Raw genomic sequence first — 12,164 nt, forward strand, 5'->3', positions numbered from 1 at the left:
AGTCCGTTTAATGTATCAAGTATGACTTAATCATGAGATCACATTAAACATAAGGACATTATTCTTAAAGTATCTGTAGTCGAGCTTTATTGTGAAGTGGGATAACATTAAAGCATAAGACTATTATGTATATATACTGATGATCACATCTCATGGATCATGGATAAGGAGTTATCAAGTCTTAAACATAGGTATGAATATTAAGAGTAATATTTATACTGGATTGACCCGCTATGAGAATACTATATAGAATGTTATGCAAAGTGCCATAAGTTATTCTCATGGTGATAATGGTGTATACCACCATTCGACTTGAAACCACTATGGACTCTAGATGTAGAGTCTAGTGCCTTGTTGCTGATCAAATATTGTCCGTAACTGGATGACCATAAAGACAGTTGATGGATATTCCACAAAGCATGCTAAGGGACATGAGTGACCTAGATGAAATTTGCCCATCCTCCGTAACAGGATAAATGTCTATGGGCCTAATATTGAACTGGACAAGGATGACACGGTTTATGCCTTGTGTTCAATATAGACATAAGGGCAAAAGGGTAATTATACACATAAGTATTATCACAGAAGGATTTGTCAGATCACATGATATTTTTGTGTCTTGGATAGCAGTGATGTGTTGCTAGATACCGCTCACTGTTTATTATGTTAAATGTGTGATTTAATATAATTGTCAATGCCGCGAAAACCTACAGGGTCACACACAAAAGGACAGATTGATGAGAGATAGAGTAACTAAGGAACACCGTAAGGTTCGGTGCCCTTAAGTGAATTGTAGAACATCGTAAGGTACGGTGTACTTAAGTAGAATATGAAATATGGTAATGTACCACACGCTTAAGTGATTTTGGCATATTATAAGATATGGGCCACATACACTTAAGTCGGATTTTTAGCTTATAGCCCACACAAGAGGATCTATAAATAGAACCCTTGTGCAGAAGCATTTGTACAATTGCAATTTCGTTTCTCTCTCTCTCTCTCTCACTCAAAGCCTTCATTCGTAGCAGCTAGCACTGAGATTGAAGGAATCCGTTCGTGTGGACTGAGTAGAGGCGTTGCCATCGTTCAACGTTCGTGATCGCTCCGTAGATCTGCATCAAAGGTTTCAATCGTCACAAGAGGTAACGATTATATCACTGATCATGCACATTCATAAGGATCACTAAAGAAGAAAATTTTAAATTCCGCTGCGTTTTGGATCGCTATTCTCCTTCAACTTTATGGCCTTATCATTGTAATAAAATAGATCCTTTATATTTTTAAATTGTTCCTTCAAAGGTTGGTTGCACAAACTCCCAACTTAGGAACCACAACAACACCTCTATCTTACCAACCCTCTCAAATAACATTTGTCATGTGCAACTCCATAAGCCATAAATTTTCAAAAAAAAAAAACTTATATTCTTATGAGACCCTTCCAACTTATCTCGTTCAAGAAGAATGTGTGAGTGAATAGATCGATGTTGTTGGATTCACCAAACACACTTTTGAGTATAATCTAAAAAAGTATCATTGTCCCTAGCTCTTTCTATTTTTTCAATAATGTGGTTCATACTTGTTGCAACATTCCATATAAAAGGATATCATTCGTGAGAAAAATCAATTAACCTCGCATCTTGAGTTGCATTGCAAAACCATTAAAAAGATAATTAGTATTATCACACCTTCTCAATCCCACCTTAATGAACCTGACATCATGAGTTCCTTTAATTTCATCTATTTTTTTCTCAACTGCTTCCTAGTTTTTTTCAAACTCAGTAGAAGGGATGCTCACAACAATATTTGCTTTATACTCCGAAATATGTTCACCTGAAATAGTGGACATGTTATCCACATCTTTATGTGGTAATGTGATGGTCAATAAGTTTAAGTTCAATTGATAAAAAGATCGGTATATATATATATATATATATATATATATATATATATATATATATATATATATATATATATATATATATATATATATATATATATATATATATATATATATGTTAATTTATAGTAATTGTAGCAATTATGTATGTATGTTAATTTATAGTAATTGTTGTCACTTTGTTTATCCGCTAAAAATATATATAATATTATGGTATGATTGAATTTGTTAGGTGTATCATGGACAAAACCTTGATTATTTTAATATATATGGGTAAGAACATTTGATTGCAGGGATATAAATTCAAAGTTTCGACACTCCACGTATTCATTTTAAAACATCAAAGCTATTTAGATTCCTAATAAATAATAAAAAATAACATGTAGCATTATAATACGAATACCAAAACCTTTATAAATCGCAGAAACACAGTACCCAATAGATTCTGGATAAGAAAATATGAATAAAACAAACGCGCCAGGTAGGGGTCGAACCTACGACCTTCTGCTTAGGAAACAGACGCTCTATCCACTGAGCTACAGGCGCTGCTTGTGTGATCTTTCTAACCAAAGTCATATATTAAAATTACCTTTATTCTCACGTTGAAAATCAACTCAGCCCTCTATCATGAAATCTGATGTTCTTTCCCCTATTAAACACACTTTAATTTCTTTTACTTTTTACCATTTTTGTGACACTTATTAATGACATGCAGTTAACTAATATTAGTGTGTTTTTTTTATAAAAGAAAAATATCTGTTTTAATTTTGTTTTTCCAAATACTACTTTATGAGTGAAATTTCTTTTTAAAAACTAGATTAAAATTGGATGGGTCATCTATCGATTAAATTGGTGAGAATAATGAGTCATCGATTTATTGGTCGAACTACTGAATTATTGGTCGGACTACATAACTAAATCGGATGATTCAGTTGAATAAACCAATCTACATAATAAAATTGTATAGTTATTAAATCGATCGCACGGGATGACTCTGTCTTTAAAAATAAATGCAAATAAATGTTGAACAAAATCTAATTTATTGGTCGAACACCTACAAAATTTTAAAATATCATAATTTTACAAATTTATTATTTAATTCAAATTCTAAATCACACAATAATACACAAATGCAAATAAATGTTAAAAAAATCTAATTGTAACAAACGGAATAACAAAATCTAATATTTACTTATATTTAACTTTTTTTTAATTATCAAAAATGGTATTGTTTTGTTCGAAGAAAAAAGTAAGCATTTAACCTGACGATTTTCCAAAATCGTCGGTCCACCGATTTTGATCAATTTTCACTTATTCAATAGTTTACTCTATTCAATAATTAGACTAGAATGATAATTCTTCTAATTCTTGATTTAATCGGTTTGATTGGCCGGTTCGGTTTGGTATTTAAAACTATGTCGTCAATACCTTAATTTTTTGGATACCCTTCAAATTTAAAATTTATATAAATAATATCAAAAAATAGCATAAAAAATTAATTATTACTATAATTAAATAACTAATTGATATTAAAATTAATTAATTAATAATTTATATTAATTACTAATAGTATAAATAAAAAATTAAAATTAATTATAGATAATGTAGCATCTTCTAAACCTTGTCATTTGCTTGTAGCCTATGCAAGATCTCATATTTGTAACAAAAGTGTTGATATTGTTGTGATACAATTTAAGTTAGTTATTTGGTTAGCAAGTTAGTTATTTTGTAATGCTACCTACTTGAGTTACAAGTAACCTACTTGTATATATACATGTAGTGTAATTTAGTCATAACAATTCAATATAATTACCTTTCATTCATTCTCTCTCTTCTCTCTCATTATTAAATCACCCAAGTGCACTGACACTAACAAATTGGTATCTAGATCTTCTAGTTCGTCCTTCTTGATCAACAATTCATGAACTGCATGTCGGTGGTCGTGTTTTCGAGGATCATAAATTGTGTTTGCTGAAAAGATCAATGGTAGCAATTGTATTTCAAATTCTCTTCCAATTATTTATGGCAAAAAAATTGGATCTGATGGAGAAAACAGATGCAGTCATTATTTGGTTTTTATGAAATCCTAGAAGCGTTCGCTCAGAGAGTTACTCACAAGGATGTGAAGAAGAAAGATTGCAAGGTTGCATTCTGTATTCAATCTTCAATAGATATGGTGAATTTTGTTCGGATTTCTCATGTTGAATCGTCGAATGAGGCATGGGATATTCTTGTCGAGTATTATGAAGGCAGTGAGAAGGTTAAAGTTGTCAATTTACAGACACTACGAATGTAGTATGAGTTACTACATGTAGGAGAAGATTAAAAGATTGCAGGTTATGTCTCTAAGGTGCAGAATCGTATTCATCTCATGAAAGATTGTGGTGAAGTCCTAATAGATAAGATGATAAATGAGAAGGTAATGTGTACATTGACATCTCACTTTGATCATGTTATCGTAGCCATTCAAGAATCCAACAATCTTGAAACCTTGAAACTAGAAGATTTAGTTGGTTCGTTAGAGGTATATGAGTTAAGGATTGTCGAGAGGAAAAGGGTTTAAGATTCGATACAAGTACTACATATCCAGACATGGAAAAAGAATGGTGGTTCCAACAAGTTCAAGGGAAAAGGAGACAAGATTCAGAGCAAGAAGTCTTGGGTGAATCCTCAAAAGCATACGGTTGATGATAGGGATTCTGAATCCTCGAAAAGAGGATAAGGAACCTCATATCAGAAAGACAAATAGGAGAAGAAAAATGTATAATGCTATAACTGAGAAAAGTGGGGTCGCCAGGAATTGTTGGTACAAGAAAGACAAGGAAGAGAAAAAAGGCAAAGATGATGTAGGATAAAAATCTTGCACGTCAAGATTCAGATGATTTTGATGGTATAGTGCTTATGGTTGCAATTGCAGATGAGCATGTCGACTCCAAGACCTAGTTCCTCGATACAAGTTACTCAAATCACATGACTGGTCAAAAAGTGTGGTTAGAAAATTTCGACGAGTCGAAGAGAAAGGTTAGGCTTGAAGATAATAGCTCGCTGCAAGCAGAAGGTACCGTCAACATAGACATTCAAGGAGTAATGGAGCAAAAGATATGATCAAAGATGCACTTTATGTACCTGGCATGAAGTGCAATCAGTTAAGTAATTGACAACTGGTCAAAAAAGATTTCTTAGTGGTTATCAAAGATGAAGCCTTTAAATTGTTTGACATCCAGAATAACTTGGTCTTAAAATCTCCTATGTCGAAGAATATGACATTTAAAACCATGATCAATTCTACTGAGGTACAATGCCTAAAAACAGTTGTCAATCACAATTATAGTTGGTTGTGGCATCTGAGATATAGTAACTCAATCAACTGATCACTCAAGATATGGTAAATGGTATATCAATTCTTGTGATGCCCGACAAACTCTGCGAAGGTTTCTTATTAGGGAAGAAATCTAGAAAGTCTTTCATTTTGACTATGCCAATGAGATTCTTCTGCATAGTAGAAGTAGTACATTCAGATGTATGTGACCCATTTGAGGACCATACTATTGGTGGAAACAAATATTTTGTCTCATTTATCGATGAGTACATTCGAAAGCTTTGGATCTATGTGATGAGACGCATAGACGAAGTATTTTCAATCTTTAAGAGATTCAAAATACTTGTCAAAAACCATAGTGAAAAGAAGATCAAGGTTCTGTAAACAGATGAAGGTGGTGAATACACATCCAAGATATTTGAAGAGTTTTTTTGAAGAACATGGTATTGATCATGAGATAACTGCTCCTAACACTCCTCAACATAATGGAATAGCAAAAAGAATAAATCAGACCATATTGGATATGAAAATAGCATGGAGAAGTGTACAAGTTACACAAAACCCTTTATAGTCTCAAACAGGTACCTAGGACATGGAACAAGAAGATCGACTCTTAGTTAGTCTAATTGGGATTCATCAAATGCAGGTTTGAGTATGTGTATATGTACAGGTCATGGCACAAGATATAACCATCATCTGCTTATATGTCAATGACTTGCTAGTAACTGGAAATAGCATGGAGAACTTGTCGAAGTTCAAGGAGTTGATGAAGAGGTAATTTGAAATGTCGAATCTAGGAAACTTGTTGTATTTCCTAGGAAGAGAATTTCAAATTACCAAGCAAGGAATAGTGTTGCATCAAAGGAAGTATGTCAAAGAAATACTCAAGAGATTCATGATGGATGATTCAAATTTTTCATCATCACCTATCGAACCTAATATGAAACTAGAGAAGCATGGAAAGGAGGAAAAGATCAATCTCACTTTGTTCAAACAAATTGTAGGATCTCTGAGGTATGTGTGCAATACTAAACCTGATATATTTCTCAATCGGATTGGTAAGCATATACATGGATGAACCAAAAGTGTCACACATGAAGGCTATAAGAAGAATCTTGAGATACCTAAAATGATCAATAAACTGTGAAATCCACGGTCTTATGAAAGAAAAGGAGTTGTGATCAATTTCTATTCAGATGTTGATTGGTGTGGAAATAAGGAAGATCAAAGAAGCACAATTGGTTATTTCGTTCAAGTATTTGGTGTTTCAATCTCATGGTGCTTGAGAAAACAACATGTAGTGTTATTATCATCGTGTGAAGTTGGGTATATAGTAGGATCATATGTTATTTGTCAAGCAATTTGGACCAGATCTGTGCTAGATGAGATAAAGGTCAAAGTAAAGAAACCTTTGATGTTGCAGATAGACAACAAGTCATTCTTCAATCTTGCAAAGAATTCAGTTATGCATAGAAAGAGTAAGCACATTGAAGCTAGATTTCATTTCCTAAGAGAGAAGGTAAATCAAAGTGAACTTGATGTGAGACATTGCTTGGTGAAGCACAATTGACCGATATTTTCACCTAAAGATTGAAGATCGGCAGATTCTTAACATTGATAAAGAAATTAGGAAAAGTTCATATCGGTTAGCTTGTGTTTAGCAACTTGGACTCTAAGAGGATATGTTATAATATAATACAAGTTAGTTAATTAGTTACTTGGTTAGCAAGTTTGTTAGTTTGTTATGCTAGCTACTTGAGTTACAAGTAACCTACTTGTATATGTATAGTTTAATTCAATCTTAATAATTCAATACAATTATCTTTCATTCATTTTCTCTCTCTTCTCTCTCTTCTCTCTCATTCCTCACCCTGCATTGTAAGTGATAATAGATTTAATTACATTTTGATATCTCAAATTAGTTTTTTTTATTTTGAATTTAAATAGTTTTATTATTTTTCTCATATAAAACATCTATTTTTTAATTTATATTTTTTTGATAAAATTTCACAAAACATTCTTATATCATAATTTTTGCAAAAATATAACAGAAATTCAAAATTATTTAAATTTAAAATATGAAGATTAATTTCTTAAATCAAACAAAATATAATGATGATAATTATAACTAAACCTATATATTTTTAAGTAATCACTAAGGGTGTGATTGGAAGGCAAGAAATTGGTGGGTGAATTCAAGGAAAGGGAGAAGTTGAAGAGAAGTAGGCAACTTCTCTTAATTGAAACATCGGTGAAATGGTGTAGAGAGATTTAAATAGTATGGGATCCATCGGTGAAATGGTGTAGAGAGAAGAAGTAGGCAACTTTTTGAGCTTTCTTCAAATTGAAAAGTGGACAGAGAAAGCATAATTCTACTTTAGTCCTTGCATAGAAAATTCATTTGCATTTTTATATTGTATGACATATTTAACTAATTAATTTTAATTATTTTTTAAAAAAATTGCTAAGGGAACTTTTGACTTTTGAAAAATAACCACACTTTTCACTCTTTTATTCCTCTTATCTTTCTCTTATATTAAACAATACTTTAAATCAACTCTATTTCTCTAATATTTCTCTCATCTCAATTTTATTCCTCAACCAATTATACCCTAAATCATTGAGGCAATGAGCATACTATACTTTATAATTTTTCTCATTTTCTATCATAGTTCAAGAACTTACTTTTGTTCATCAAAAACATTTATATCAGTCGGTTGCCTATTATTTTGGGTCAAAAGCACGCAATCACAACTAATGAGACACCTTAACTATTACTAATTTTAAATTGATGTTGATGTTAGAAGGATGAAAAAAATATTTCATAGATAGTATTAATTGAAAGATGATAATACAAATGATACTAAATAGTTTTTTTTTGTCCATGTTAACGTGTTTTTGGAAAAAAAGTTGACCATAACGTGGATTCAATGTTATTGATAGATTGCAGTTTTCCGAAAAGATTCTACCTTTTTAATGTCGATGATAGAGCTAGATGCTAAAGGAACCTTGTTTCCTAAACTAATTGTGTAGTTTTTTTTTCTGTTGGGCTTAGGCTTTGTTTCTTAAAAAAATATATATTTACTATTTGACTTTTATGTATATCATGTTTTTTAATTTACATATTTTCTACATTTTTTATTTATCTTAGAGGAATTTATCTTATAGGATTATAGGAATATATCTTTTATGTATGTCACAAATTTTAAAATTTAATAAAAACTGATATACTTGCTAATTGATTAACAATTAATAATACAACTAATTAATTAGAGATGTCTGCAAAGTTAGGATAATTTTTGTATAACCAAAAAGATGATACTTTCTATATTTTCTTGGATCTATTTCAATAAAATGTTCATTTCAAATTTCTAGGACATTAAAAAGTGTACAAGGCAAATGCAGACGAGGTGAAGAGGTGATAGGAGAGGACACATTCAGTCGTATCAAAGTTCAATAGTTGATCCATGCATTCACTCCATCAGGAGATAAAGAGAAATCAGGATTGGAAAAGGCTGAGCCACATACAATCATATTAGTCCCACCCTGATTCTCATGTTTTCTTTGCTTGATTGTTAATTGTAACTACACAAGAATACCAAAATATGAATACTTCAAAATCCCTTGATACAGATGATCATCATCATAAAGTGGAAAGAATACAAGCTTGATACAGAATGATCATCATAAAGTGGAAAGAATGCAACAAGCAAAAAGGTTGAAACAGGTAGAACAATTGATTCATAATGATCCTCGTTTACAAGTTGAAATGAACACAAGCAACAAAGGTTCAAAACACATAGATCCTTCATACATAAATATTTGATGCAGAGTAGTCAAACCAAGATGGTGGCATACGGCGCCTGATCGCGGGCGGGAAAGCGAGTTAACATACATGGCAGATATACCACAGGAAAGCGAGTTAACAAATATGGCAGATATACCACAGGAAAGCGAGTTAACAAATATGGCAGATATACCACAGGAAAGCGAGTTATCAAATATGGCAGATATACCACGGGAAAGCGAGTTATCAAATATGGCAGATATACCACGGGAAAGCGAGTTAACAAATATTGCAGATCTACCGCAGGAAAGCGAGTTAATAAATATTGCAGATCTACCGCGGGAAAGCAAGTTAACAAAAAAGGCCAGTATACCGCGGGAAAGCAAGTTAACAAAAAAGGCCAGTATACAGCGGGAAAGGAGTTAACAAATAAGGCAGATACACCGCGGGAAAGGAGTTAACAAATATGACAGATATACCACAGGAAAGCCAGTTAACATATATGGAAGATATACCGCGGGAAAGCGAGTTAACATATATGGAAGATATACCGCGGGAAAGCGAGTTAACATATATGGAAGATATACCGCGGGAAAGCGAGTTAACATATATGGAAGATATACCTGATTCATTCAACATTCATATATCAAAACACAACCCTTTAAAATCACTCAAAAATCCACACAAGTCTTAATCAAGACACTCAATCAACAAGCAAAAAATTATAGATGATGCCATGAGACAAAAAACAGAGAACTAAAACAGAATAAAAAATAGGAATAAAATTAACAAATAACTAAAGACAAGAAAGAGTAAAAACAAGAATGAAGGAAATGAAATAAGAAACAGAGGTAAAAAGAAATGTGTTAGAGAAAGAAGAAAAAGAAAGATGATAAGAGAGAGATGATGATAAACGATGAAGGAGGATGAATGACTGCAGAAGAAACTACATGTTTGAAACCTTGAATAAAACCGCGCATCATAAGAGAGAAGGGGGCAGTAGGTTAAAACATTTTACCACTTCAAATTAAACATTTTAAGGGGTAATTTTGACTTTGCAAATGAAAATCAATAAAGCCGGCCAAGTTCCCGCACGCGAGCACGCGGAAACCCGAGGACAAAGTGAGGCCACCGCCACAAGCCTGAACACAGTGGACAACCTCCACCCCATCCCTGGTTTAAACACATATAGTAGTAGAAAGAACACAAGCAACAAATATTCAAAAGCAGACTTCATGTCATATTTCCATAATATTATACCAATACTTCACAACAACACAATATGTGCATAGCATTTGCATATTGTGTTTAAAATTATCCATTGAATTCTAAAACCACAATACTAATTTCAAAAGGTAAATAATTAAACAGCAGAACTGTAAACTAAAGTATCACTAGACCATAGCCAAAAAAAAATCTGAACACAAATCAAAGACCAAAGTTATATATTACCACAGTTAACCAACACTGCCATTAACAACAAACCTAATCGCCTGATGACGACTTCAATGCATCCAATATCGATATAGCCTGATCCACAGCCAAATCAGCTCTCATCTTGAACACCTCCAGTTCAGCAACCTGCACCTTCTCCCACCTTCTCTCCAACTCTTCCCTCTCTGATTCCCCCATTAACTCCAATCCCCTCTTCATCGCACCCACAGTCTTCCCAGAGCCACTTACACTCTCGTCAAAACGAATCAGTTCATTCAAAGCCAGAATCGAACCGGAACCCGTATCAGTACTTTCCACCTTCCTCGTGTCCTTCACAACAGGCAGCGGTGAATCAGGTTCCAAAACCAATTTCTTAGTTGTTCTTGGTTTCTTAGCCACAGGTTCCTTCTTGGAAAGTTTCCCATTAGGTTTTCCCTTTTCTTCAGCTTCATTAACATTGAGTTTACCACCCCAAATCTTTTGGCCAAATTCAAACATTATCCGGTTGTTATCTTTGGTGAAATTAGGAGTTTTTCCACTCTTGGCCTTAGTCTCGTATTTATGCTTCAGCCTCCGCATCTTATCTCTGAGCTGCTCCAGTGTAACTTTGATGTGAATCGACTTTTTCACAAACTCATAAAAAGCCGTGTGGTACTTAAAAGGATCGGTCCCTGTTTTGGTAATGAAATCATATATACCTTTGAGAATGGCCATTTCATCATCCTCATTGAAGACTCTCTGAAACAACTTCTTAGACTCATCCCCGGACTTCTTGTTGTCCTCCTCAGCAGGAGCTTGAGTTTTCCTCTTCTTTGATTGTATAGGATCATTGTCAACCGGACGTTTGGTTCCAGATCTGGCTGGTGGTGCAGAGGAGGGTTTGGGGTCGGCCTTCGATTTGATCTGATCCACAGGCTTTGAGTTTGAGTTGAGGGATTTGAGCTTGGGAGCAGGTTCATCTTCAGAGTCTGAATCAGTTTCAGACTCATCGTCTTCAGAGTCTGAATCGTCTTCGGTTTTGGGACGAGGGTTGGTCAGCGGTGGACTTGAGTTTTTGGAAGGGGTGTCCTCTTCTTCATCGTCATCTTCTTCCGCTTCAGACGAAGAAGCTGATGAATCTTCATCATCTTCATGTTCGGAGACTTTGTCTTCTTCCGGATGTGGTTTTCCGTCGTCTCTGGGGGCGGGGGTGGGTGGCTCGTCTTCTTTGGGAGCGGAAAGCTTCTCGATTTGAGTTGAGCTCCGTTTCTTTCCCATGGCGGAACGGAAATTGAAATTAGGGTTTCAAGTAAGAGGTGAAGAGGTTATGAAGGAGTGTCAGCAATTATAATATATATTCACCTCAAATTTTATAACGATTCAAATTTTATAACATATAACGGGTTGGGCCCAAAACACCAAATATGTTTAAAACTGTAGTTAGATTTATAGTTATTTGTTTTTCCGGTAAAATAACATCATATTTATCTATCAACAAATATCTTAGATTTTGTAAGTTCAACTTGGGACATGGACAAAAATAAAAAGCATTGTATCTTCTACATAAACCACGAATTCATTTACATGTTGCTGAAAAAGGAAATATTGTTACAAAAATAAAAATATATCAATGAGCCACATTAAAACATATCTAATCTCACCCTGGTTCTCAATCCCTACCACATATCATGTTTTCTTTGCTTGATTGTAGTTAACTATATAAGAATGCCAAATTGTGAAATCCTTCA

General features: G+C 33.6%; 1 protein-coding gene and 1 non-coding gene across 2 annotated transcripts; both read right to left on the bottom strand.

The window, feature by feature from the left end:
- Positions 1-2,370: 2,370 nt before the first annotated feature.
- On the bottom strand, positions 2,371-2,443 carry TRNAR-CCU (transfer RNA arginine (anticodon CCU)). The gene has a single exon. It is a non-coding gene; the product is annotated as a tRNA-Arg (tRNA).
- A 7,777-nt stretch (positions 2,444-10,220) lies between these two features.
- LOC127083927 (probable transcription factor At1g11510) lies at positions 10,221-11,786 on the bottom strand. The gene has a single exon (XM_051024296.1). The coding sequence runs from the start codon at positions 11,692-11,694 to the stop codon at positions 10,489-10,491; it is 1,206 nt and encodes a 401-aa protein (XP_050880253.1). The 5' UTR covers positions 11,695-11,786; the 3' UTR covers positions 10,221-10,488.
- Between the last annotated feature and the right edge of the window lie 378 nt (positions 11,787-12,164).

The sequence above is a fragment of the Lathyrus oleraceus genome, chromosome 5 (genome assembly GCF_024323335.1).
Source record: "Lathyrus oleraceus cultivar Zhongwan6 chromosome 5, CAAS_Psat_ZW6_1.0, whole genome shotgun sequence".
Taxonomy (NCBI): domain Eukaryota; kingdom Viridiplantae; phylum Streptophyta; class Magnoliopsida; order Fabales; family Fabaceae; genus Lathyrus; species Lathyrus oleraceus.